This window comes from Pteropus vampyrus, unplaced genomic scaffold (genome assembly GCF_000151845.1).
Source record: "Pteropus vampyrus isolate Shadow unplaced genomic scaffold, Pvam_2.0 Scaffold321, whole genome shotgun sequence".
In the NCBI taxonomy this organism is placed as follows: Eukaryota; Metazoa; Chordata; class Mammalia; order Chiroptera; family Pteropodidae; genus Pteropus; species Pteropus vampyrus.
Genome location: NW_011889102.1, coordinates 296,196 through 321,800, shown reverse-complemented (window position 1 = coordinate 321,800; position 25,605 = coordinate 296,196). Strand labels below are relative to the sequence as shown.

The following is a 25,605-nucleotide window of genomic DNA, read 5'->3' as shown; positions in this document are numbered from 1 at the left end:
GCCTCTCACCGATAAAACGGGCTGATGATGATAATATCTACCTCACAGGGCTGCCGAGAAGCAAATGCAACTGCGCGTGCAGAAGCACTTTGGGAACTGCACAGAGCCTGCCCAGCAAGGTTTTATTGTAATCCCCAAAACAAGATAGTGAGTGGAAGGGTGGGCAGGGCAAGGAGAAGAGCTGACATCATCTCTAGGAGCAGGACCTGAGGCCTACAGGACAAACGGGTCACAATGGTCCATGCAGGCAGGAACTGTTTCGAGCCTGGCTCAGTGCTTCGCAAAGTGTATGATTGGTGTGTTGGACTCACACATTAATGAGCAGAGACTGAAATCAGCCCTTTTCTCCACCTCTCCTACTTCCACCACTTTCTATCACAGTCCTCTACTCCCCACCACCAAGATCAGGGGTTCTTAACCAAGAACCCCTTCAAAATTTAATGCAGAATATAGTGCGTGTTTGAAAGTATATCTTCCCGAGTAAAGAAATGTTAGATTTCTGCCCAGAAAAGCTTTTAAATAAACCCGGCTCTGAAAGGTGGGCATCTATCAGGTGCTCAGTTAAGACTCTGCCAGTTGGATTTATCTGGCCCCCAGGGCTGTGGTTTTAAAAGAAAAAAGCAAAAACACAGCCTCCGACTTTGTCTCTGAGATGTGCACAGGGGCCCCGCCAGCCTGCAGTTTTTCTTTCTTGCAAGTTAATTAACCTGCCATCTTTCATATGCAAACATGGTGAACATGCATTATCAGGGGGACTGTCTTCTGAGCTGCTATTCTGTGACTGGGTGGGTCTCACAGAGACACGCACACTTTCTCCATCTCTTATGTCTCACCATGTGCATTTAGACGTGACAGGTGGGAGTCAGGACCCAAAACCTGGGAATATTAACTAGGCCTGACAGTATCTAAACTTAGAATGGTGATCTCTTTTTTAAAATACTTTTTCACACGACAAATATGTGTGTATGTGCGTATACATATATATTTATATATATGTGTATTGAAGGAAATCTAGAATATATAAACAGTGAAAAAGAATCACCTCTAATCTCGCCCTCCTCCAAAGAACTGTTGTTAATACCTGGCTTCCATTCTTCCCGTTTGCCATGTGCAACATTTATGGAGCACTTGCTGTATGCTGCGCATTCACTGTGCTGCGTGCTCTGCAAGCACAGTCTCGTGTTAACCTCTCCTCTTACATCAGGTCTTCTCCACCTCTGTGTGTGCACACTTACACTTTCTTAATTTGTAAGGCCAGGAAGATCATACTGTTTTATAACCTTGTCTTTCTCATCCATAGCATCAAAATTTCTTTCTGCGTTATTAAATATTCATCTACAGAGTCATTTATAACAGTGGCATGATGTTTTATTGCAGGCAGGTTCCGTGCTTCTCAGACTGGAGTATGTGTACCCCTGAGGGCAAAGCCACAGTATAAATGTAGCGTATTTTCCTGAAGCATAAATTTGATTCAAAGCTTTGGGAGGAGAAAAAACATATTATTTTAATATCAAAACAAGTACAGATATACCATAGTCTAGAACAAAGAGCACCCATGAATTTTAAAATAAAGCAGCCAAGTTCAAGATTGTGCGAGCTCGTTGTTATTCCCCCAAAGACCCATGTTCCCTGTCCTCTGAGGATGGAAGGAACATGTGAGAAGCACTGAGTTCTAGTTCAAGCCCCTCTCTTTACGGATTAGGCAGCTGAGACCCAGGGAGACAGCGTGTGTGTTGCAGAGCCAGGCCGTGTGGCTCCTGGGCCTGTACCCCTCCCAGCCTTCCATATTTGGCAGCTTCCACCCATGGACTGCTTTTTGAGAGGGTGAGGGTAGAAACCTTTCCACTTGAGTAACCAACCCTCCTTCTGCTTGTCAATAGTGGAAATTTTTGGCTTCCTACATGATGTAGCTTGGTAGCAGGTTTTCCTTTTTCACCTTTCTGGCCAGGGTCTGAGCTGTGTGCTCATATGTTTAGTAACTGTAGCCTTTATGGGCAAAGGTAGATGCCCTCCTCTATCCCCTTTGACTCCACCAGCGCTCAGATTTTTTCACTTCATGAACTTTATTGTAAACATGTATCCCCTGGACTGTTTTACTGACCAGACTGGGAATCACGTGTAATCATTATTAAAATCTGATATTTATTGAATACCTACTAGATGCCAAGTGCCACGCTTGGTGTTTCATTTATAGTATCTATAGTCTTTACCATAGCTTTTCAAAGTATATATAATTATCCCTATTTATCAGTGAGAAAACTGAGTAAAAGATGATCACTTACCCATCATCATTCACTCATTTGGTAAGGACTTACTGCAGGCTTACATGCCAGGGCTTGTGTTGGATGCTGTGGGCAATCATGACGAACAAAACTGATACCAGTCCTGCCCTTATGGACTAACAGATGAGTGGGAGAGGTGATATTCAGCAAATAATTTCACAGCCCGAAGCTGGTGTAATGTAGCCTAGAACCTACTCAGCTGCCTCGATGCGAACCTACGTTGACCATTTATTAGCTAGCTGACCTTCCTGCTCAGCTGCCTCGGTGCAAACCTACCTTGAACATTTATTAGCTAGCTGACCTTGGACAAGTCTCTTAACCTCGCTACACCTCATCTTCATCTTCTGTAAAAAGAGGATAATAGTAACTACCAACTTTATAGGGCTACTAGGAAGAGTGAGGGAATTAGCATACATAAAGCCCTCAAAGCAGGGTCTTGAACATTCCAGGTGTATTGTTGCTGCTGGTGGAATGAAGGAGAGGCTTAGGGTGCTGGACATATACAATAGGGCAGGACCTACTTCCACTGACATCTGATTGAGTTCTACAAGATGAATAGGAGTTAATTTGGCAAAGTGTGGCAGGGCGACAGGGTGGAGCAGGGTGTTAAAGGGATGTTCCAGGCAGAGGGAACAGCATGTGCAAAGCACAGAGATTGGGCTCACCTGAGGGACTGCATGGAGTGTGGCTGGAACACAGCAACTGGAGAGTCGTACAGGATCCACATCTGGGAGGGAGGAGCCTGAGACAGAAATACAGCTGTCTGCAGGATCTGGGCTCTACACCATTCCAGGCCATGGGAGATAAGTGTTCGTAGCGTGAGCAAACAAGCACATTCTCCCATTACATAGTGATGGGTGGTCAGTCCCATCACCACTGTCAAGCTGTACACATCCATTTTGCTGACTCCTCTCTTTTTGGCAATAGACTGAAACATGTGGGTTTGGATGGGGACCTTCGACACCTGGGACTCACCCAGGTGGCTGCAGCTAGAATCCCTCCTCTGCAGTCACGGCCTCAGACCTAAGCCAGTGGTGTTCAGACTACTTTAGTAGTGGAAGTTCGTGTTGAAATAATCTTAGAGGAAACCCAGCATATGGAATGCGGATACACAGAGCTTCCACAGTCGAGCCACAGGCATAGGAAGGCAGAACACTTGGCCATGTCTGGTGCACCAGAGAGAATGCTAGGGCTCCAGAAAGCACAGTTAGAAAACCAAGGCTTGAGCCTAACCCCCATTTTCCAGATGTGGAAACTAAGGCCTGGAGAGGGGCCGACTACCAAGGTCACACAACTAGGGACAGACCTAGAACTGAATCCCAGACATTTGGTATCAGTTTGGTTACACTGGGATTTTCCTCCACACCACCCTGAGTGCCCCCCATGCCCCTTCAGCGTGGGGTCTCGCGATGGGCGAGGGGCATGTGGCTGTGATCTGGTCAAGTGTCCAGCCTCCAGCCCCAGTCAGGGCATAGAGCACGGGAGTCAAAAACCCCGAGGGCAGGCGTGGGTGGGGTGTTCGGGTTCACGACCTGGTAATACCGTGTCTTGTTCTCTCTCTTTTAATTGAGTTTGAGGTGGTTGGTTTTTGTTTCCTTAAGAAATGGAAAAGAATGAAGCTGCGTAAACACGACGGTGTTAACTCCCCGAAAAACCTCCTGCCATTTTAACTCTGTTACTGGAGAAATAAAAGAGAAATAATTTGTCCACCCACACTTAGCTCTTTCTGACGAAGGTAGGTGAATATTGCTTTGCTAATCGAGGGTGACTGCTGGAAGTGGAGCCACGCTGACTGATCCCGGATTGAGAGGAAACCACAGCAGCCCCAGAAGGAGCAGCCCACCGTGGGTCAGCAGGGCCCGAGTCATCGGCCCGCTGTCCGCCTTCCACAGGTCTCCCCCAGCCGGTAGTGATGGAGGCGCTGGACCAGGCCGAAGGGCTCACGGACTCGCAGAGAGAGATGCCACTGCCCCCATCTCCTTCACCGCCCTCAGAGCCAGCTCAGAAGCCACCACCTCAAGGCACCGGGAGCCACTCCCTCACTGTCAGGAGCAGCCTCTGCCTGTTAGCTGCCTCCCAATTCCTGGTAAGGACATCGCAGGCCTCATGAGGGCCTGCACAGAGTGTGGGTTGAGGGACATCCTTCCACTTCCTCCCCAAGATGGCCACCTGGGGTACAGAGAGATGAGGGGCCTTCTTGGTGTTCCTCAGTGACTCCCAGCCTTTGGGCTGGCATAAGGAAAAGCCTGGAGTTCTGAGCTACAGCCTTGATAGCTAAGCCCCTTACACCCTGCCCTCCCTAACCCCAGAAGCAGAAACACAGCCCCTCCCAACCCCCTAATCCTGCAGGCATCTCTCTGAGGACTTCCTGTCTATGAAGCCAACTCTGGGAGACTTCCTTTTTTATATATGTAGCTAAGGGGTCCCCTCTAGGAAGGGCTTTCTCTTGGCTCCCTTCAGTCCACTTTTCTCCTGAGGCCTTCTCTGGGGGGCCAGGTTGAGGCGGAAGGTAAGCTCTGTGGGTGAGAATATAGGGGTGAGGAGCTCAAGCCGAACTCAGTCCGCTTGTCTCAGCTTGCCTGCGGGATGCTCTGGCTCAGCGGCTATGGCCCCATCTGGTCACAGAATGCCACAGACCTCTTCTCCTCCTTGCTCGCACTTCTGGAACAGCTGGGACCCATGGTGAGTAAGCTGTGGGGACCCCGCCTCCAGGATAGGAGGGAGCAGTTGGGGCCTGATCCAGTCCCATCAACCCCGCTGGGGCTTCTCTGAGTTCAGAAGATACTACCGCACCCCTGAAGCACTTCTCCCTGCTCCCCACCCAGACTAGTCTAAAGTTTTAAGACTCTCGGTTCTGTCCCATTGAAACAGGTGAGATCTCTTCCTCCCACCACCTTGACCTGTTTGTCTGATGTCCCCCAGGCCTGGCTGGGCAGCGGGACCTGGGAAGTCCTCAGTCTGCTGCTGGTCTCTCTGTCTGTGGTCCTCGTTACCGCCCTGGTAAGGTGCCTCCTGACCCGACCTCAGTGCTCCCCTCCTGTGACGCTGAGGCTGATCCCCACCGGCTCCCACGTGACCAACAGACTAGACGTTCTGGATAGGGCCGAGAACAGGGTATCTGCCTGCCTCAACCAGTGCGTCCAGCCTGGAGTGAGAGGCGCTTGCTTTCTTGAAAGTGGTTTGCACTGTTCTAGGCTAGGAAAAGAAGCTGAGGCAAAGAGAAGAGTGGAGTAGGAACCCCCATACCCCACCGAGAAGCCCTCAGTCCACCAGCAGCTGAGGTTTGGAGGAGGGAGGAGGGCTGGAAGGACAAGATGGGGAGCAGAGCCTTCCACCTAGGTGAGGGGCAGTGCCTTGCACATAGCTCCTAGGAGAGCTGGACTGCTTTAGACACGTCAAGGCGCAGGGAGCTCAATCCCATGGGTAGCCCATCAGCCAGGGGCTGGCGGCATGGTCCCAGGTCCATGATACCATGTACCCCCAACTAGGTGTGGCACCTTCTGAGGGCTCCCCCAGAGCCACCCACCCCACTGCCCCCTGAGGACAGGCGCCAGTCGGTGAGCCGCCAGCCCTCCTTCACCTACTCCGAGTGGATGGAGGAGAAGGTAGAGGATGACTTCCTGGACCTGGATGCCGTCCCTGAGACTCCCGTGTTTGACTGCGTGATGGACATCAAGCCTGAGACTGACCCCGCCTCACTGACCGTCAAGTCCATGGGTCTGCAGGAGAGGTGGGAGGGGTGGAGGAGGGGTGGGCTCTATGGGCCCTGGAGCCCTCATCTCCCGATCAGAAGGGCAGATGCCTGACTGTAACTCCCAGTGCCCAGGACTGAGCTGACCTCATAGCTTAGCCAGTGTAGACACATGCTCTTCAGGTCTGATGGACTTAGATAAGAATGCCCCAAGGTGAATGCTAAGAAACACTATTGCTGCACACAAACACATAGGCATACGCAAGTGCGTACACAGGCACACTCGCACATACACTCCTGTGCTCAAGTAAGTTTGGGTAGGTTTTTTCACTGCAGGAGTTTAACGTGCTTGCGTTTGTCGTAAATCAACAAAGGGATGATGTGCGGCATTCCTCCAAGTCGCCTGACCGCAGAACTCTCTTGATAGAGTTTCTCGTAGTGTTCCACAGAGCACGCTTGGGGAGGTATTGACACCCCGTGTTCACAGCCCAGCTGGGTAAGCCAGATCACACCAGGTTTGAGTTGCCTGCATGATGTCATAAAAAGAGCACTGGATGAGGAGTCAGAACACCTAGCTTTTTGTTTCAGCTCTGCCGCCCTTTACTGCGTGAGCTTGGGCAATTCTTGTCCCCTCACTGAGACTCAGTTTGCCTTTCTGTATAATGAGGGCCCTTGTTCTGTGCCTTTAGACACTGAACACAGTAGTTTGTCCAGGGTAGACATCCTTGTCGCTGCTGTGCTGCCCTCGGAACTCCCTTTTTCCATGACAGCCAAGAGTCCCGGCCTCTCCTGGATGAGAAATCCTTGGCATTGGCAACCTGGGCCCAGACTGCCGGGCCCAGGACCATGGTACAGAGGGTCGAGCCCTGCTTCTCCGCTCTAGGCAGGTGCCCTCTCTGTGAGAGCTTCCCAGGGGTCACAGGGCTGGACACTACCTCCAGTAAGTGACAGAGGAGAGTCCAGGGGAGGGCTGTGTTGAGGTTGCCTCAGATGGAACCTTTGGAACTGGGGTCCCCAACTCCCCACTGAGTTAGCTACTCCACTGCAGGAGGCAGGATGTGGGGAGTCAGGCCTAAGCCTTGGGGCTGAGACTCGTGCTTCTTATATCAAGGATGCTGTCTGGAGCCAACCCTCTTCCCACCCCTGATCTCTCCCTCCCTCATCTTCCGGCTCCAAGGTCCCCAACCGATGCCCCTCCCTGTCCCTGAGACTCACTCCTCTTTTCCCGGTCCTTCCAGGAGGGGCTCCAACGTCTCCCTGACCCTGGACATGTGCACGCCGGGCTGCAGCGAGGAGGGCTTCGGCTATCTCATGTCTCCACGCGAGGAGTCGGCCCGCGAGTATCTGCTCAGCGCCTCTCGTGTCCTCCAGGCCGAGGAGCTTCACGAAAAGGCCCTGGACCCCTTCCTGCTGCAGGCAGAATTCTTTGTGAGTCCCCTGAGCCGGCTGCCCCACAGTAGTCAGACCTCTCCGCTCATGTCTATCACCCGCCTAGCAAGGCAGTAAGCAGGTGCCTAGAACTCAGCGCCTGATAGACTAACATCATTTCATTACCAGCTGTCCTCCTATCTTGAGCAAGCTGTTTGCTCTCTGGGCCTCAGTTTTCTCATCTGGAAAATGGGGATAAAAATAATAGGGATGTTGCAAAAATTAAAGAGCTCACGAACATGTGCAAAGCGCCCATCCGGGTGACTGGTGTACAGTGGCATTCCAAAGTCTTTATTGCCCAGAACTGCGCTTTGAAAGCCATAGAAAGCCTTCTCGTTGACTCGCATTTTCCCACCCTCCTGTCTGACATCACCAAACACCGTTCCCCACCTCTGTGGCTCTAGCTTAAGGTGCTCCTAATTACTTCCTCTCCAGACCTCTGCAACAGCTTCCAGCTGCCTCCTGTTGGACTTTAAGAGGCCCAATAAATGACATCCCTGTTTTACCTGCCTGAGCACTCGGCCAGTTAAGACCTAAGACCTAGGAGATCACAATATCACCTTTATTTTTGTTGGTAAAGGCTAGGTTTAAAATGAGGCTTACTTATGTAGCAATAGTGAGCTTCCTAATACTGACCTCCAGAATTATCAGACTTTCCACCCCCTCCAGGCAGTGTTGGCACATCCTAGTCTTGCCCCATGAGACGTTCCTGTAATTCTTTCCCGGAAAGAGGGCCCCAAGCGGAGGAGGGAAGAAGGAAGGGGCTGGGGCCCAAAAGCCCGTTCCTCAATCAGATGCATCTATCGGGTTACTCTGTGGGCAGGATGGGTGAGAGGTCATGAGTATTTGGGGAAAGTTCCTCCTGGAAGAAGCCAGAGCAGAATGACTCTCCCCTCTGAGAAGAGCTCCATCACCCAGTGATCCACTGCTCCAGATTCTGTAGAACTTGGCATGGCCTCCACTACCCAAATTGGGGCTAGCCTCAGCCCCTTTTTCAGCCTTATACCTCCCAACCCCTTCAGGGACTGTCTTCTTCAAACTGGGCCAGCACCACTGTGTTTTTCTCCTCCCGGGCCTTTCCCTACATCATCCCACACCCTGGATGCCCCTAGACAGCCTTCCTGGACCAGCCCAGCATCTATCTGCTCCCGCTCTAAGTTCCCACTGCCATCACCTCCCCTTGAAGAAAGGGGTTGCATCCTTCCTATCATTTCCTGTTCAGTAGATCGCCAGTTTTGCCCAGAAAAAGGAACACAGCCTGCACATCCACTCCATGGGTGTTTTTGCACATGTCTTTTATTCTTTTGATTCTCAACAACCCTAGAAAGTGAGTATTACAATCCTCATTTTACAAAGCATATACTCAGTGGGTCCAAACACAGTGAACGCTATAAAATTTTGTGGTCACATGCTAAACTGTGTGGACAGAGAAAGGGAGTGAAGAGGCAAGAGACACTGGGAAGTCATCGCAGAGGACACGGGGGAAGGTGATGCTGGAGGGGAACTTTCCAGGGTGGAATGATTTGGAGGTTGAAGAGAGGTGTTCCCTGCAAATGGAATGCCATGAGCTGAGACCTGGAGGTAAGATGGAGAATGGCATATTAGCAATAGGAAGAGACCAGCATTGCTAGAGAGTGGGTCTCTTGAGAGCAAGCTGATGGTAAAGAAAGCCCAGATCCCAGAAGACCTCACATTCCAAGCAGGGAAGTTCAGACTTGGAGCTCCTGACACAGAATGTGATTGAGAGATGCACATACAGCCCTAGGAGCTCAGAAGGAGGCTCCTTTTCTTGCTAGAGAATCAGGGAAGGCTTCTTGGAGGAGGTGGCATTTAAGACAGATAGGACATGAGAAGATGAGAATGGGGTGGATATTATGACAGAGCAAACCGCACAACCCAAGGTCCTGAGGTGAGGATGTCCAGAACGGGAACACGGATCTACAAAGCCACTTTGTGGCTGCAGCACAGGGAGTGCGGAAGAAGGCAGTGAGTGATTGGCCAGGTCGCGTTTTCTCTGGTTCTTTGTTCATCAACCATTTATTGAGGTCTGCTGTGTGCCAGACTGGCCCTCAATAAACAGTAGTCATAATAACATTTATTATGCATTCAGTATGTGCCAGGCACTGTTCTAAATGCTTTTTATGTACACGAACTCATTTTATAGTAGTGTTTGTTGAATGACTCCATGCACTTAAGCCAGCCCCGGTAGTAGATGTTGGGGGCACAGCAGCCCCTGGATTCAAACATCTGTGAGAGGCAGCCCCTAGCTACTCACACCCCCGTGTCCTCCTCCTGCAGGAAATCCCCATGAACTTCGTGGATCCAAAAGAGTACGACATCCCTGGGCTGGTGCGGAAGAACCGATACAAAACCATCCTTCCCAGTGAGTACTCACTGCCCCGGAGGTGGGCGCAGGTACACCCTCACTTAGGTGCACCCTCACCTTGAGGAAGACCTTAACTCAGAGCTGCCTCCAGGGTCATGAGGAGAAGGGACAGAGGGCGGGAGCCTCCTGGTGAGGGCAGAGGTTAGTTCATTCCTTCACACAGCACTCTCCAGACTATTGCCCTGGACGAGTGTTGTGCTGGGCTCTGTGGAAACCCAGAAAGAAAGAGCGCCGATAACAGCAGCTCCTACACAGCGCGTGGTGACCAAAGCGTTTTCACATCCTTTGGCTTTTCAGAGTGGGCAGATTTTGAGGGGAGAAGATTAAGGCTCAGAGAGGTTAAGTGGCTCATCCACAGTCACACAGCCAGGAAGTACAGAACTGAGTTTTAAATCAGGCCTCTGGGATGCCAGGATTTGGCTCTTTTATCTGTCTCAAGTTTAGTTAGTCCAGATTGTGCGTCCTCTAAGAGGCAGAGCCACCCTATAAAGAAATGAGCTGCCTGTTGGATAGTAGGCGCCCATCAGTCAAAATGTTCAAGCAAGGCAGTCTCCTGGAAGTTCTGATAGGAATTTTCCCCCTTCGGGGGTGGTTAGAACAGGTGACCAAATGTTTCTTTTTCAGCCCTAGCATGTCATTTTCAGGTAACTTTAATCAAGCCCCTGTGTGCCTATCACTCTGCCATGTTCTGGCCCCAGGCCCGAGGGCTAGCTTGGGGGGTAACTTGTTGAAAGTGAATCCCCACAAACGTACTCCTCTCAGTTTATGGAGTGACGAGGCTTTAAAAAAGCAGTTTTGCCATCAGCATCTCTAACAACATGTAAGATGTCATGACTTATTTTTAACTTTTAAAATATCGACTTGTGGTTGCTATGGTTACACAGTCTCTAGGTAGTTCCGGTTAAACAAAGCACCGTTTAAGGCCAGGATGCATTATGCAGGGCTGCTCACCTCTTCCTTCATCTTGCTCCCCACCACCCACCTAGGCCCACCTGGAGGGAGTGGCTCAGGTACCCCAGAACCTAGGTCTTTGCTGGTCACTCAGAATGGCCCCTGGGGGAGGATAGAGCTAGGCCATTACTCCACCTGGCACTGGATTGCTAAGAGGTCTTGAGCCACCTCCAGTGGTGCCCTGAGCCTCCAGGCCTCTGAGCCCAACAGAGAACCTTCTCTGTAGCCAAGAAGAATTGACCCTGTGCCCTCAGAGACTGGGATAGAAACAGTGGGGGGCAGGTGACAAGAAGGCAGGTCGGTTTTGGCAGAGGCCCCCTTTCAGATCCAGGACACCCTAAGGTTTGTTCTCACCTTCATTCTGCACATGTTTCCTGAGCCCCTACCCCCATGGCTGAAAATTCAGACATGAATGAGACACAGACTCTGCCCTTAGGAAGCTCACAGGCTAGTGGGAGAGACAGATCTGTGGACGGTTACAGTACAGAATCACCAGTAACCCAGCAGGCAGCACAAAGATGCAGGAGAACAATTCCTATTGCGCTACTGTGTTCCAAGCACTGAAATAGTGCCTGGCACATAGTAGACATTGTGCACCTATCTGAATGAGTGAACGAATGGGTGAATGAATGAGTGCAAATGAATGAATGAATACCTATCACATCCAGCTCCCCCTCTCCATCCTCATGGCCAAATAAATGACTTTTTGGGTGTTGGGCTTTCTATGTTGCCCAGTTTCCGGGGGTGCCTTTTACACAGACTGCAATGACATATGCCCTCTGACCCCTGACACTTGTTACTTGGATCATTGCAGTAATCTTCTGACTAGTCTCCTGCCTCCCACATTCTCTCCTGTCCATTTTCCACCATGTCACCAAAATTATGCAAAACAGACACCCAGTTGTGTCATTCTCCTCCTCAAACACTTGGGTCACTCTGTAATCCTTGGGTTTAGGTCCAGCCTTATAAGTGTGGTTTATAAGACCCTTCGTCAATAGGTTCCTCTCTAGCTCATCTCTCACCAGGCCCCACCTTGCCCTGTGTACTTGAATCAGACATAACGGTGTTCCCTGCTACTTCTACTGGTCCCTCAAACCCAGCACAGGAAGCCTTACCACCCTAGACAAATCTAAGGGCCCCTCTATCCCCTCATCTCCGGCGCTCACACTACTTGTCAGCCTGCGCAATCCTTGGAGACAGGGACTGTATCTTGTTTGTGTAAGAGATTCTACTCTCATGCGCAGTGCCAGGCACAGAAGCTGTGCTCACTAGGGTCAGTAGGACCATTCCCATTCTCACAGTGGTTCTTTAATATTAAAAGACCCCGGTGTCTTGCGAGAGGGGACAGTGCCCACTTCCAGCACCTAACCTGGGCAGGCTCTGACAAGGAGAAGGGAGATGGCCCATGCATCACTCCCTGCTCCTCTTTTCTGCTGGTCACCCAGAGCACCTCTTCTGTGTACCCCTGCTCTTCTTACCCTCACTCTTGTCCACTGCTGACACCCCTCTGTACCCCTGTCAACAGAGCTGCCCCACCCCCACCTACCCCCATCCCAAAATCGCCTGCCAAAACCTCAGGCGCTGGGGCTGGGCATAAAAGAGCTGGAGAGCGAAAGCTTGTGCCATTTCTCCTGCTGGGTTTGGGATTATTCTTTTTACTCGTTAACTCATGGTAAAATTTGTAATTATGGTGATAATAACAGCCGTGAACTGCTGTGTAGTATTTCTGTATGCTGGGCCAAGTCACCGGTCTAAGGACTTGGTAAAGGTCACTCCTTTACCCTTTACATGAGGATGACATTGTGTTGCAAGGAATGTTCCCTTGCAACACAATGTTTATAGATAAAGCACAAGGAGATAGAGTAAATGGCCCACTGTGGCACTGCTAGTAAGTCAGAGCCAGGACTCGAACCCAGGCTCTCTGGCTCAGGAGTAGACTCTTAACCACTCCCCTGTGCCACATTTGAGAGTTTCATGTTGTGCATGCTGGAAGTGCCTTTAATCCAGCCCTCCCTTTGTAGGAGAGAAGCTGAGACTCAGGGAAGGAATAAGACAGCTGGTGACAAAGCTAGACCACAACCAGTAACCCGGGCCCTCAGCTACCTTCCTGCCCACCCCACACACCATCCCCATATCGGTCCTAATTTCTGGAGGCTGACAGAATAGTCAATACAGAGAGGCTCTAGCTGAAACAAAACAGATCCTACTCCAGGAGGAAGAGCAGGAAGTTATGAGGTTCGACATGAGAATAGATTGAAGAGAAAAAAAAAAACAAAACACGTGTCTGTGGCTAAGACCCTGCAGTCTCATCTGAGACGTGGAAGGCTTTACTCCTTTTATCCTAATGTTCTCCCTCAGCTTTTATCCTCCATATCTTAACAGTCTTTTGTAGTTATAAAGTACTTTACGGTTTACATAGCACTTTCACAGCTGTTTTCTCATTTATCTTCCCAACACTCCTAGGAAGTAGGGATCTTTACCCTCAGACAGGAAAACTCAGGCTTAGAAAGGCCGTGTGCTTTACAAATGTGCACAGCATGTTGATGAGTGTATACTCAAAGTCTTGCCGTCCAGGATGTGAACCCTAGGTAATTCCTTCCATTACTTAGCTTTTTTTTTTCTCCAAAACATAAGGCACAGTGAGTATAGGGAGGTTCAGGGACATGGACGGGCAAGGGGCAGGCATCGATGCCACAGAGGCAGAGACACAAGGCCTCGCATTCTACCCTCCTCTTCAGCCTGGGCCCCCATCTGCCTCAGTGGGCCATGGGATGGATCAGTGTTTTGCTACTGAGCAGGGGAAGAAGGAACTTCGGGAGTCCCAGAAGAAACATGGGTGCTGTGAATGGACCAGACAAGGTGGGCCCTGCCCCATAGGGATTACACATGTCAGATCCCAGCCTCACCTGTCTCCCCTACCCCAGACCCTCACAGCAGAGTGTGTCTGACCTCACCAGACCCTGACGACTCTCTGAATTCCTACATCAACGCCAACTACATCCGGGTACGTAGTCCCATCCTGACGGCCTCTCCCTGAAAAGGAGACCCAACCCGATGGGATCCATCTTCCCGGCTTGTCCCTAAGCCAGTGTGGCTGCTGCCAGCCCCAGGGAGGAACCCAAGTATAGGGACTGGGCCCCGGGAACATTGCACCTGACCCTGACAGCCTGGACTTGGCTGGCCACAGGGCTACGGTGGGGAGGAGAAGGTGTACATCGCCACTCAGGGACCGATCGTCAGCACCGTCGGTGACTTCTGGCGCATGGTGTGGCAGGAGCACACGCCTATCATTGTCATGATCACCAACATCGAGGAGATGAATGAGGTAGGCACCCCTGTATCATTACCAGATGTCGGCTGCTTTGTGCCCATGCTAAGCATCTTGTTTCCTTATTAATGCCTGCAACAATCTTGTGATGTTAGTAGTTAGTAGTTCACTCCCCTGTCAAGGTGAGGAAGTATGAGGCTCAGCGAGGGTAAGTCGTTTGCTCAGGGCCACAGATAGTCGGAGGCAGAGCCTGTAGCCTCTCTACCTCCAGGCAGATCTTAAGCAGGATGCTCTGCTGCCTCCCAGCCTCCCAGAGCTGACGCTGGCTACTTCTATACCTGTAACAGCCCATTTAATTGAACCCCTAGAAAAGTCCTTTGAAATGGCTGTTACTCCCATTTTCCAGATGAGGAAACTGAGGCTCAGAAAAGGGAAGAAACTTACAGGTTCTGAAGATGAGATTTGAATCCAATACTCTGACTGCAAACCTGTTGCCCTTTTATATCTCTCTTCGCCAACCCTGGAGGGGCACCGGGGAGAACGTGGTTGGGGAACTGGGAGGGTATTGCATCCTGATCTGGGCCCCTACAGAAGTGCACCGAGTACTGGCCAGAGGAGCAGGTGGTGTATGACGGTGTCGAGATCACTGTGCAGAAAGTCATTCACACTGAGGATTACCGGCTGCGACTCATCTCTCTCAGGGTGAGGCCTGGGAATGGGCGGGGCAGGGAGGATGGGGGTGGGAGCTTGGCTGAGGACTCCACAGAGCACAGGGCCCCAAAGTCCACTCTAGCTGAAATGAAGGCCTGTGTCTCCTAGGATTTACTGATGAGCCAGAAACAGGACAAACCTCAATTGTATTTCATGCTATTAGGCTCTCTGTGTGTATACACTGTCATTCATAATGCCTTCCAGCTCTGCTTCAAATGCACCCAAATCTAGGACTGTCTAGATAAGGCGTCTTCAACTGCCTCCAGTGGTGTTCTTATAACTGAAAACCACGATGACATCTAGATCCCAGCTAAAAGCATCCCCTTCACCTGGGATACTGGGCATCTGGCCTGTAGTACCAAATCTGTCCACAAGAGGACAGGCACTCCTTGCTGCATTTGGGTTGCATAAGGAGATTGTGATTACAGAAAAGGGAAAAAAGGAAAACACAAAATATGAGCAATACAAAACAGCCCAGAAGAGTGGGGGGAGGCATCCTCCCACCCTGAAGTTGTGCTTCTTCCAAGAGCAGCATAATAGAAGAGACTGTTCCTTTGGAGGATCAGTGTGTTCTGTTTTTGAGCAGTGTTATGAGCCATGTTTGGGGAACGCCGAGCCACTGTGATAACCCCAAAAACTGGAAGCGGTGAGCCAGGCACCAGGAAGCTGACCCCCGACCCAAAAATAGCTTGAGAGGTCCACAGGGTCCAGCTCAAGGCCTGAGACTTGTTCCTCTGAGCTGTTCCATCTCCACCTGAGCAGCTCTGAGGTATAGGCCTGGCCAGAGGGCAGAAAGGGCCAGGAGGTGGGGAGACCAGAGGCTGTGGTAGCTGTCAGAGTCAGATAACCCAGGGCCTCAAGGAATTAGCTTCCTTTTCGCCTAGAAAGAGAGGCTGAGGGGAGGTGAGGGCCGTCTCATGTCAGTGCCAATAGGACTGGTTAGGGAAGAACTGACTGGGGCCATTGGGGGTTGGGAGGTATTTACTTCTTTCCATAAACCTTTACAAGAAACTGCCCTAGTTCTGGCTTGGGTGCTGGGAACACAGAGCTGTTCAAAGCCTGGACTGTCCTCAAGGAACACCCATAAAATGGTAAGTACTGAGCTAGGGATAGGTTAAGATCACAGAAGAAGGACACTCCTCCAGCTGGGGTGCTCAGGGAGGGCTTCCTGAAAGTGGTGATGCTGTATGGGGTTTTGAAGGATGAGTGAGAGTTGACCAAAGGGCAAACAAGTGGGGAGAGCATTCCAGGCAGAGAATAATGTGAAAGTAAGGGCATGGACGATAGGACAACTGTATGTGCATATGTGTGTGTTTGGGGGGTGGGGGGCGGGGCAGAGGTTTTATCTACAAACCATTAGGAGTGCAGGAGCATCAAGTACCAGTACGCAGAGGCGGGAGATGGGTCTAGAAAGGTAGAACCTGCAAGACGTGTTTTATTTGCCAAGCTGAAGACTAAGGAGAGTGGGTTTTGTTCATAGAGCAGTAAGAACCATGGAAGACTTCTGAGCAGCAGAGCAGCATGTCCAGATTTGTGCTGTAGACAGACCATTTTGACTGGTGTGAAGATGGGGCTGTCGGGGGGAGGGAGAGGTCTACACAGGGGAGAGATGGTAAAGGCCAAAGTGGAAGAGGCGGTGGTGGTAGGGAGGGGGCCTAGAGGAGAGGGAGGGAAGTGGCAACACTTGCCAAGGGTGGGGGTGAGCTGGCCGAGCATAGCGAGGCAACAGGAAGGGTCTCAGAGCTCTGGTTATGTGACAAAGGGGTGACTGGGCTGTTTGTTAAGATAAGGCACTGAGAAACAGGAATGAATTGGAGAGGATCTCTTTGCCTCTCTCAGATGACGCTGGAGTTGCTGGGGCAGAACCGATGTGAAGACTGACGCTAACCCCTCTGATCAGCTCCCACTACCAAGTTGGGGTTGGGTCTCTTGTCTGGTACCACTGGGCGATGTGATGTAGATGGCCGAGGCCAGAGGTCCCACACCCTGTGTCCTCCCTCTTATGTTCTTCCTCCTCCAATCCCATCTCCATCTCTGGGCTGGTTTGTGCGCTCAGAGAGCTCAAATGTATCTGGGGTGGGCCTCTGTCTCCTGGACAGAGCGGGACTGAAGAGCGAGGCCTGAAGCATTACTGGTTCACATCCTGGCCTGATCAGAAGACTCCAGACCGGGCCCCCCCACTCCTACACCTGGTTCGAGAGGTGGAGGAGGCCACCCAGCAGGAGGGGCCTCACTGCGCCCCCATCATCGTCCACTGCAGGTGGGTCCTCCTAGCCACCAGCCAGGGCCGGGCAGCACCCCCGACAGCTGCCTCGCCCCCTCACCCCGCCCATCCCCTCGGCCCTCAGCGCAGGGATTGGGAGGACTGGCTGCTTCATTGCCACCAGCATCTGCTGCCAGCAGCTGCGGCAGGAGGGTGTGGTGGACATCCTGAAGACCACGTGCCAGCTCCGTCAGGACAGGTCAGCCCACAGGCGGGGCAGGGGCACATGAAGAGCTAGAGCCTTAGGGGCAGAAGGGAGAGACTGACACGTGCACGGGGTGAGGGGCAGGTGGACACGCCAGGTATGGACCGGCTGGCTGACATGAGGTAGGGAAGACAGATGGGAACAGGCACTGGTTCTGGGCAGCTGGTGGCTGGATAAAGAGGGAAGAGAAATAGCTGGTGGCCAGAAGGCTAGGGGCTGAGAATGGTGGGACATGTCATCTCTGTTCTGCTATCTGTGCCAGAGCTGGGAGGGACAAGGAGGAGCAGAGGGAAGTGGCTGGAAAGGGTTGGCCTCTCCAAGCTGAATAAAGACAAGGCCACTCGTGAATGATTGGTACTCCATGGGTTTGGGGGGGCACCCTCCCACAGCCCATCCCTCGACCACCCCATCCCCACTGTGTGTCTCTGCTGGGCAGGGGCGGCATGATCCAGACCTGCGAGCAGTACCAGTTTGTGCACCATGTCATGAGCCTCTATGAGAAGCAGCTGTCCCGCCAGTCCCCAGAGTGACCTCACTCCTCCTCTGAGGTCCTCTGGGCACCACCCAGCCTGAATCTGGGCCCTTACCCCAGCCACCCCTGCTCCCTGCCCTGCCTCTCCTGCTTCCTTCTCTTCAGCCTGGCCCCTGCCCCCCAACATAGCTCTTCCTACTGTATATACTGGGGAGTAGGGTAGGGCGGGGGAGGAATGTGCCAGGCCAGGCCTGGGGCCCCAGGACCTGACACACACACCATTCAGACCTGGGGCCGCAGTTTTTAATGACGGTTCCATTGCTACTTGACCCAAAATGTTTCTGTGTCGCACTCCAAGTGTCCTACCACAGCGTATTCTGTCTGTCTATCCATCCATCTCTGCTGTCTGTACCGGACACTGTGTCTCCTCAGCCCGGGAAAGGGGTAATGAGCTCCAGCCCCTAAGTAGCCCAGGCAGAGGTGCCTGCCTCAGGCCCCTACCCCACTTCTCCCAACAGGCAGATTGCATTTTGCCTCCAGTCACTGGGACCAGAGTGGGGAGAGGGCCCTGAGGACCTGGAGGTCAGGCATGGGGTGCTTCTGAGAGGAGAGGGAGATCTCAGTGGGGGGAGAGCTCTCTGGATTGGTGGGGAGAGGAGTATCACAGCCTGTATGGCCTCTGAGTGTCAGATGCCCTCAGGAGGCAGTGATTAGCCTGAGGCATTGGGGAGGAAGGGGACGAATGGGGGCCGTGAACCCAGAGGACCTGGGCCCTGGTGGGGCGGGAGGGAGAGGGGGAGCACCGAGAGTGGGGTAGGGACTCGGCCCCAGATCTGTGTGAAACATTTTTCTGTGTTACTGTGGAAAAGCCTTCCCAGAAGTCTTGCTGCGTATAGCTCTGCGTGTGTTCCCGTGTTCATGCGTGTTGAGAGCCCGTCATCAGGGTATGCATGACTCTTTGGCAACATGTGTTATCTTGGAGCCACGTGTTTTTATTGCTGACTTTAAATATTTATTCCACGGCAGACAGAGACACTCGGTGTCTTTTTATAATTTGCTCGTGGTCATTGAATAGAGCAATAAACAGAGCATTTTGAGCAAAACCAGCCTCCTGGGTTTGTGTGATTGCCTCTCCCCTCCACTCCCTGCCCCCCGGTGTACCACAGTCTTCATTCTCCTCCTAGTGTGTACACACACACACACACACACACACACACACACACACTCACTCACAGTCACGCACTCAGAGCCTGGCGCTCAAGCTCCTTAACACCCCTATGTGGATACTGGGAGTATGGATCAAATCCAGATTTGAAAAGCCAATAGAAATCCATTGGACAGGATTCTCACACACCCTCACTCCAATCCAGCCAAGAGCCCTGGGCCATGGAGAGCCTCAAGGACAGGTGTGGAAGGCTTGTACAGAAAGCAAAGTGGCTGCCAGGCCACCAGCTCTGACAGACCAGAGAAAGCCAAGGCTGGGGCAGAGGGACATTCGGGTCACCACCAGCCCCTCCCTGTTGGCCAGCACACTTATCCCATGGTAGCCCTTCAGGTCCCAACAGCAGCTGCAACCCAGCAAATTCCCTTTTAAGGCCTGGGCTGAGAGCAGCCCCTCCCAGGGGGCCCAAGGAATCTGCCTGTGGCCCCAGATCCTGGACACTCCTGTTCTATATTTGCCCCTGCCCCCAGGGATGCAGCTAGAGTAGCTGTGATGCCACTACCACCAGCAGGCAGGAGTCACTTCAGGTCAGGAGTGGGGCCCAGAGCAGGCCTGCTGACCAATCGGCAGGTCCTTACGAGTACCAGAACCTTGTGTAGGCTGGATGAGGAACGAGGCATGCAAATATGCCACAGACAGCTGGAGGTCCCAGAAGGAAGGGGGGCATGCTTTCCAGCCATCCTCCCAACAGGAGGATGGGTCCTCCTGCCCTTCTACCCAGGTGGGGGATTGGGCTGTAGGAGTGGCAGGGACGGAGAGCTAACGTTTCCCTCCTCTCCCCGTAGAATGCGATATGAATGGTGCCCCCTTGTATTTATGCAAAATGGCAGACCCGTAGACTTTCCCATTGGACTGTACGTGCACATGTACATGAGTGTGTGCATGCACACACGCGCGCATATGTGCACACACACACACTACCCTGAGCCCCTCAGCTGAGAGTGCCCATCAAGCAGTAGTGAGAACCAGAACCTCTGCTACAAGGGAACAGGTAAAGTACCCCTGGATCACCACCCTCAACCTCCCACCTGCGTTCCTGCCATGTCCCAACATTTCCTCCAGCCTTGGCTCCAGCCTCACTTCCCCCCACCTCCTCCCCGCCCCCTTGCAGCAAGCCCCCTACTACCCTGCCAAAGCAGTGAGCCATCCAGCTGGGGCAGCTGCAGCCTGTGTAAGGGATCGCCCCCAGGGGGCCCAACATTTAAAGACTGATGACTCCTGTTGGCCCCACTGTCGGGATAAAGAAAGAAGGAGACTGGCCAGTCTACAGCCCAGGCACTAGCTGCGCCAACAAAGCCGTGAACAGAGCATTGCGGGTTAGGAAGGACTGGTCACACAAAGGTAAGACTTCTTTCTTCCCTCAAGAAGGGGCAGAGCCTTCTACCTTCTGAGCCCAGAAGGGGACAGCAGGAGCTGGGACGGGGTAGTCTCAGAACGCAGAGGGAGAAACAGACGAGGCCGAACTTCATCATGGAAGAGTACGAAGTTCAGCCTCGAACTGCGTGGCTCAGAACAGGGCTTTCTGGGACCCCTAGAAGGGCACTGGACTGGGGAACAAGAGACCAGGATTCCAGTTCGAATGACCTTAGGTTATTTCTCTCAGACATCAGTTTCCTTGTATACAAAATAGAGGTTTAAAAATTGTCATGCTGATTAGAGAAAAGATGGTAGGTACATCTATTCATTGAAATACTATGTAGCTGTTAATAAGAATGAGGAAACTTTATGAACTAGTATGGAGAGATCTCCAAGATATATGAAGTGAGAAAGAAGGGTTAATAGTGTGTCTTAATAGGCTACCTTACATATGAAAAAAGGGGGTGAGGACAAAGACATATTCATGTTTTCATAAAGGAGCTCCAGAAGGAGCCTAGAGACCACCAGTGGTCACCTATTGGGGAAGGGTTGGGTGATGGAGGGGTTTAGGAGCGGGAGGGATCCTCTTCATATAGATGTTTATATTTTTATTTTTTAACTATGGGATTAAATTACCAATTTTAAAAAGTGTAAGAAATAAAAAATCAGCTTCTGTCTTTACTGTGTCACAAACAAAAGAGCTGAAGAAATGCGTCATCATCTGTCAGCATTCAACCAATGCCAGGGGGCCCGGGGCCCAGGGCCCAGGAAGAAAATCCGCAACTTCCTCCCAAAGCCCGCTCCAATATGGCTTAGTCAGGAAGTTCCTTATAAGATCCGACTTCACTTCCTTTTGATGAAACCTCCAGTACTGCCTCCTTAGTTCCATGTAGCTATTAATAGACATCCTCAACTCCCTCTGGGCCTTACTTGGTTTACTGGGTAAACCTAAGCCCTACATCCTCCCCTTCCCAGAACTTGGAACAGTTTAGGATTACTCGCTGGGGGACAGGCCCATTGGTCTTTGTAACCAGCCTGGGAAAGTGAGATATAAAGGAAAGGACAGAGGCCAGAGAGAAGAGGCTTGCTGCCTGACCTCTCCTCACCCTCTCCTTTGCACAGCCATTTCCCCTTATGTCCACTCGACCCATCCCTTCACACACGCACACACGCACACACACACACACACACACATACACACGCACGCACACACGAACATCTCTGAATCTCCCTCCTACTCCTTTCCTTTTCCTTCATGGCCTCATCTTCTCCCTGTCCTCCCAGGTGAGTGCCCACGCCTGCTGTCACCATGACGACCATTCACCACAAGCAGATGCTGCAGGAGCACGTGTCCATGGAGTTCTCCAGCTCCGCCACCCACGTGCAGACCTTCTCCCAGACAACCAAGATCGTGGGAGGCAAGTAGAATCAGGGGAGAAGGGGAATCAGAAAGGGGCAGACTTTCTTCCTCCACATCCACCTCCTGAGTGGCCTCAGTCTTTGTGACTACTGGGCCCCTCAGGAGCCCAAGATACCAAGAACAACCCTCTCTCAACCCGTGCGTGCTTCTAATCTGTGCTTTGATAAAGCTTCAGCTGGCTGGATGTTCACCCACAGATTAGATCTCCAGGAAAACAGCTTAAGAAAAATCAGTCACATGCCTGGATGTGAGTAATTAATGAATTCTTGATTGCTTAAGGAGAAGAGCATAGGCAAAAGCATGTTATCTTCGATGGTAGAAGTTCAGTATGGAGGAAGTTAGGGAGGTAGCTACCTTGTCTACATGTGAGTAATGCTGACTCTGCTCCATTTAAGAATAAATTAGAGACTTTGAACTGCCAGTGGAGAGATGAACACATAAACAAGTGACCTAAGCTTTCAAGCTCTCAGCCCCTGGGACCAGACCTGGGGGAGGGCAGATCCAAGGGAAAGCTGAGAAATGGTCTCAGAGCAAAACAAATTGTTTTAGTCCTGTCTCTAGAGAAAAGTGATTAAAAGATGGCCAGGGGCCAGGATATTGAATACCCATCCTCTCAGTCACTGCCCCTCCCTCAGAGTCCTGGAGAGGCAGTCACTCAAAGTTCTTTGTGCACAGAGGTCAAGGCCAGATAGACGCACCCTACCAATCCCTCCTGGTCAGCAAAGCAGAACAAATGGAACTGGGACTCGAGACCAGAAGTTGAGAACTCAAATTATAGCAGTGATTGTCAGTGCTGGCTGCATGTTAGAGTCATCTTAGTGTGGTAGGGAAGAGGGGGAGGGGTGAAAAAAATAGCAATACCTGAATTTCACCCAACTGTTAAATCAGGTGTGTATAAATATTTGTTTTGTTTATTTGTTTTTAAAGCTCTCCTGAGATTCTAATATGCAGCCAAAGTTTAAAACCACTGGCCGGTACAGTCCAACAGAGAACATAAATGCAGGAAAAAGACTGAAGTGAACCGGAGAGGACATAGCCAGTCTAAGGGGGCAGTCACATTCACCCGCCACTAATTGTTACCGTATGGGAATATGAGAATCTAGAAATCTGAACTTTTATGTGAAACCTCTCGATTTGTATATGGAGGGCTACTTTTTGTTTAAACATGGTTGAGGTCGAATAAAGCATGCGTGCAGGCCGGCTGCAGCCTGCGCACTGCTCGCTGGAGCCCTCTGACCACCGTTTAACAGCAGGCCCCGGGGCTTCTCAAATCTACTTTCTTCTCAATCCTTCACATGGGTGGGGATAATAAACGTACCCACTTCACTGGGGCATTATGAGGATTAAATAAAGTAATCTCTGTGCTTTCCACGAGAAAAGGACTCCACGATTCAGAACAATTGTTATTAACTCACTAGCCAAGAAGATGTTGTGAAGTGTAGGTTATATTGACACAAACAACTTTTTGTTTCCTGGATATAAAATGATGTTACCACACTGCATATGCTCTTTGATAATGAGATTCCCATATATAATCCCAATGAAGTGGGTATGTTTCTTGTCCCTCAGGAATCACTACTCCCATGGCAGTGAATGCTAAACCCACCGAAGGGTGGGGAGGAGGCCCACAGCAGAACTCAGCTAAGCTTCCAGGCTTCGTGAGCAAGGACAGGCCCAGCCCCCTCCTAATGCTACTGGGGGACCAGGGGAGAAGCACAAGAAATCAAGAAAATCCCCAAAGAGAAGTTTCTTCTTTAAAAAAAAAACAAAAAAAAAAACAAAGTTAGGACTCAGGGCCAAGGCCCAATAAGGGTGATAGACCATTAAGGGATGGGAGAGCAGTTGGCTCTTCCTGGTGGTTGAACTTGCCATAATGCAATGACCCATGGACTCTAAGGCCCTCCTTTTTTTTTTTTTTAGGTTTTATTTTTAAATTAAATTTATTGGGGTGACCTTGGCTAACAAAATTACATAGGTTTCAAGTGTACAATTCTATAATACATCATCTGTATATTGCATTATGTGTTTACCACCCAGAGTCAAAACTCCTTCAGTCACCATACATTTGACCCCCTTCACCCTTATCTAACCTCCCCACTTCCCCCTTTCCCTCTGGTAACCACTATACTGCTGTGTCTGAGTTTTTTTCTTTGTCTTGTTTGTTTGTTGCTTTCAGTTTTCCATCCCCCGTGTGAGTGCAATCGAATGATTCTCAACTTTTTCTGACTTATTTCGCTTAGCATGATATTCTCAAGACCCATCCATGTTGTCACAAATGGCAGTATTTCATCTCTTCTTATGGCTGAGTAATATTCCATTGTATATATGTACCACATATTCCTTATCCAATCATTTACCAAAGCGGCTGTTTCCTTGTCTTGGCCACCGTGAATGAGCATAAGGGTACACATATCTTTATAAATAAATGTTTTTCAAATTTTTTGGGTAGATATCCAGAAGAGGGACTGTTGGGTCATATGGTAATTTTATTCTTAATTTTTTGAGGACACTCCACACTGTTTTCCATAGTGGCTGCACCAGCTGACATTCCCACTAGCAGTGTGCAGGGGTTCCTTTTTCCTAAGGGTCTCCTTTCCTGGCCAAAGCCGGTCCTGTGGTGCTGGCCTCAAGTGCTGCCCCGTCCCTTCGAGAAAAGGCCAGCCCTCCAGTTCCGAGCTGAGCTCTACCTGGAGCCCATTCTGACCTCTTGTCTGCTGCCACAGAGGAAGTCACGACAAGGAAATCCTCAAGCACCGTAGAGTTCTTCAGTTTGGTGACCCGGAGTTCCAACATCCCTGCGGGCGAGAGCGTTCCCGAGTTCGTGGAGAAGCCTTACCCGGTCACTGCGCCCGAGGGTGCGTCACCCCCCGCCCCCACCCTGTGTCTCCCCAGATCCCTGGGTGCTCCCCTTTCTTCCCCACTATCCCAGACACCACCACCACTACTGCTGTCCCCCAATACACAAACATTGTCAGAACCAAGCCAGTGGTTCCTCTCCTGCCTGGGCTGCGGCAGGAACCCTGCGAGGAGGCAGGGAGCAGGCAGAAGGCACATCCTGGAGGCTAACATGTGAACATGTGTCCTGTGCCCACTGCAGGGGATAAAGCCGTGTTCCGAGCCCGGGTGCAGGGGAACCCCAAACCCAACATCTCCTGGAAGAGGGAAAGTGGCATCCCCATCAAGGAGTCCGCCAAGATGTTCTACGACAGTATTAACAAGGAGCACGTGCTGAAGGTGCCCGGTCGGGGCCCGCGATCCAGTTACCGATGAGGCCAGGGGCAGGGGCCTCGGGGCAGGCCACAGGCTCTCTCATCGAAGAGCGCGACAGCAGAGCCCCAAGAACTGGGAGATGGTGGGGTGGCGGGGAGGAAAGGCTGTCATTGCCCTAAAGGGACGGGATAAGAGAGTCCAGTCAGAAGCTGGGGCTTTCCCAGAGTGAGCAGGGGACAAAAATTAGGGGCGAGGCAAGGCAGAGCTGGGGCAAAGAAAGAACAAGGAGCGGGCAGGAGCAAATGGAAGGGAACTAGCGTTGCTGAAAGTGAGTGAACCAAGGGACCCTGAGACCAAAGTTATGGGCGGAGCTAGAAGGGGAGGAACCACAGTGGGTGGAGCGAGGATGAGATGGGGTGGACCAGGAGGGAGGGCGGGGCTGGGTCTTACAGTAGCGGCGAGAGTTAGAATACTTGGGCTCTTCAAGGGGGCCTTCCCAAAGAGTCTTGCCAACCACCTACAATCCTTAGGTGTAACCAGCTTCTGCAACCTCCCGCGCCAGACCCTTGGAGGAAAAGGAGGGATGGGGCCCTGGGAGACTTGGGCCTATAATTACTCCCGTCCCCATTGATCCTGCCCCGACTTCCCTTGTGAAAGGAAGACAAAGGGCCTCCCCTCTCCCCTACAGACTGAAGTTGGTTCCTTCTATTCACAAAGAACTGTTATTGGACCTCAGCCCG

General features: G+C 51.3%; 2 protein-coding genes across 12 annotated transcripts in view; both read left to right on the top strand.

Moving 5' to 3' along the window:
* PTPN5 (protein tyrosine phosphatase, non-receptor type 5) overlaps positions 1 to 18,763 on the top strand; it is a 61,370-nt gene extending 42,607 nt beyond the window's left edge. For 9 of the 11 annotated variants that reach the window (XM_023521881.1, XM_023521879.1, XM_023521883.1 and 6 more), the window contains 12 exons: positions 4,175 to 4,368; positions 4,857 to 4,964; positions 5,154 to 5,282; positions 5,771 to 6,012; positions 7,212 to 7,401; positions 9,700 to 9,784; positions 13,663 to 13,742; positions 13,926 to 14,063; positions 14,598 to 14,708; positions 16,817 to 16,977; positions 17,066 to 17,179; positions 17,622 to 18,763. In XM_023521881.1, the coding sequence (XP_023377649.1) occupies positions 4,175 to 4,368; positions 4,857 to 4,964; positions 5,154 to 5,282; positions 5,771 to 6,012; positions 7,212 to 7,401; positions 9,700 to 9,784; positions 13,663 to 13,742; positions 13,926 to 14,063; positions 14,598 to 14,708; positions 16,817 to 16,977; positions 17,066 to 17,179; positions 17,622 to 17,715 (1,646 nt within the window). In that variant the 3' untranslated portion in view covers positions 17,716 to 18,763. The remainder of the gene's footprint in view (positions 1 to 4,174; positions 4,369 to 4,856; positions 4,965 to 5,153; positions 5,283 to 5,770; positions 6,013 to 7,211; positions 7,402 to 9,699; positions 9,785 to 13,662; positions 13,743 to 13,925; positions 14,064 to 14,597; positions 14,709 to 16,816; positions 16,978 to 17,065; positions 17,180 to 17,621) is intronic. The other 2 variants (XM_023521882.1, XM_011377765.2) reach the window with 1 other exon arrangement.
* A 2,781-nt stretch (positions 18,764 to 21,544) lies between these two features.
* The window catches only part of IGSF22 (immunoglobulin superfamily member 22), a 20,505-nt gene continuing 16,444 nt past the window's right edge, over positions 21,545 to 25,605 (top strand). Inside the window, exons 1-3 of the mRNA XM_011377760.2 lie at positions 21,545 to 21,653; positions 24,379 to 24,510; positions 24,753 to 24,889. Coding sequence (XP_011376062.1) covers positions 21,545 to 21,653; positions 24,379 to 24,510; positions 24,753 to 24,889 — 378 coding nt within the window. The remainder of the gene's footprint in view (positions 21,654 to 24,378; positions 24,511 to 24,752; positions 24,890 to 25,605) is intronic.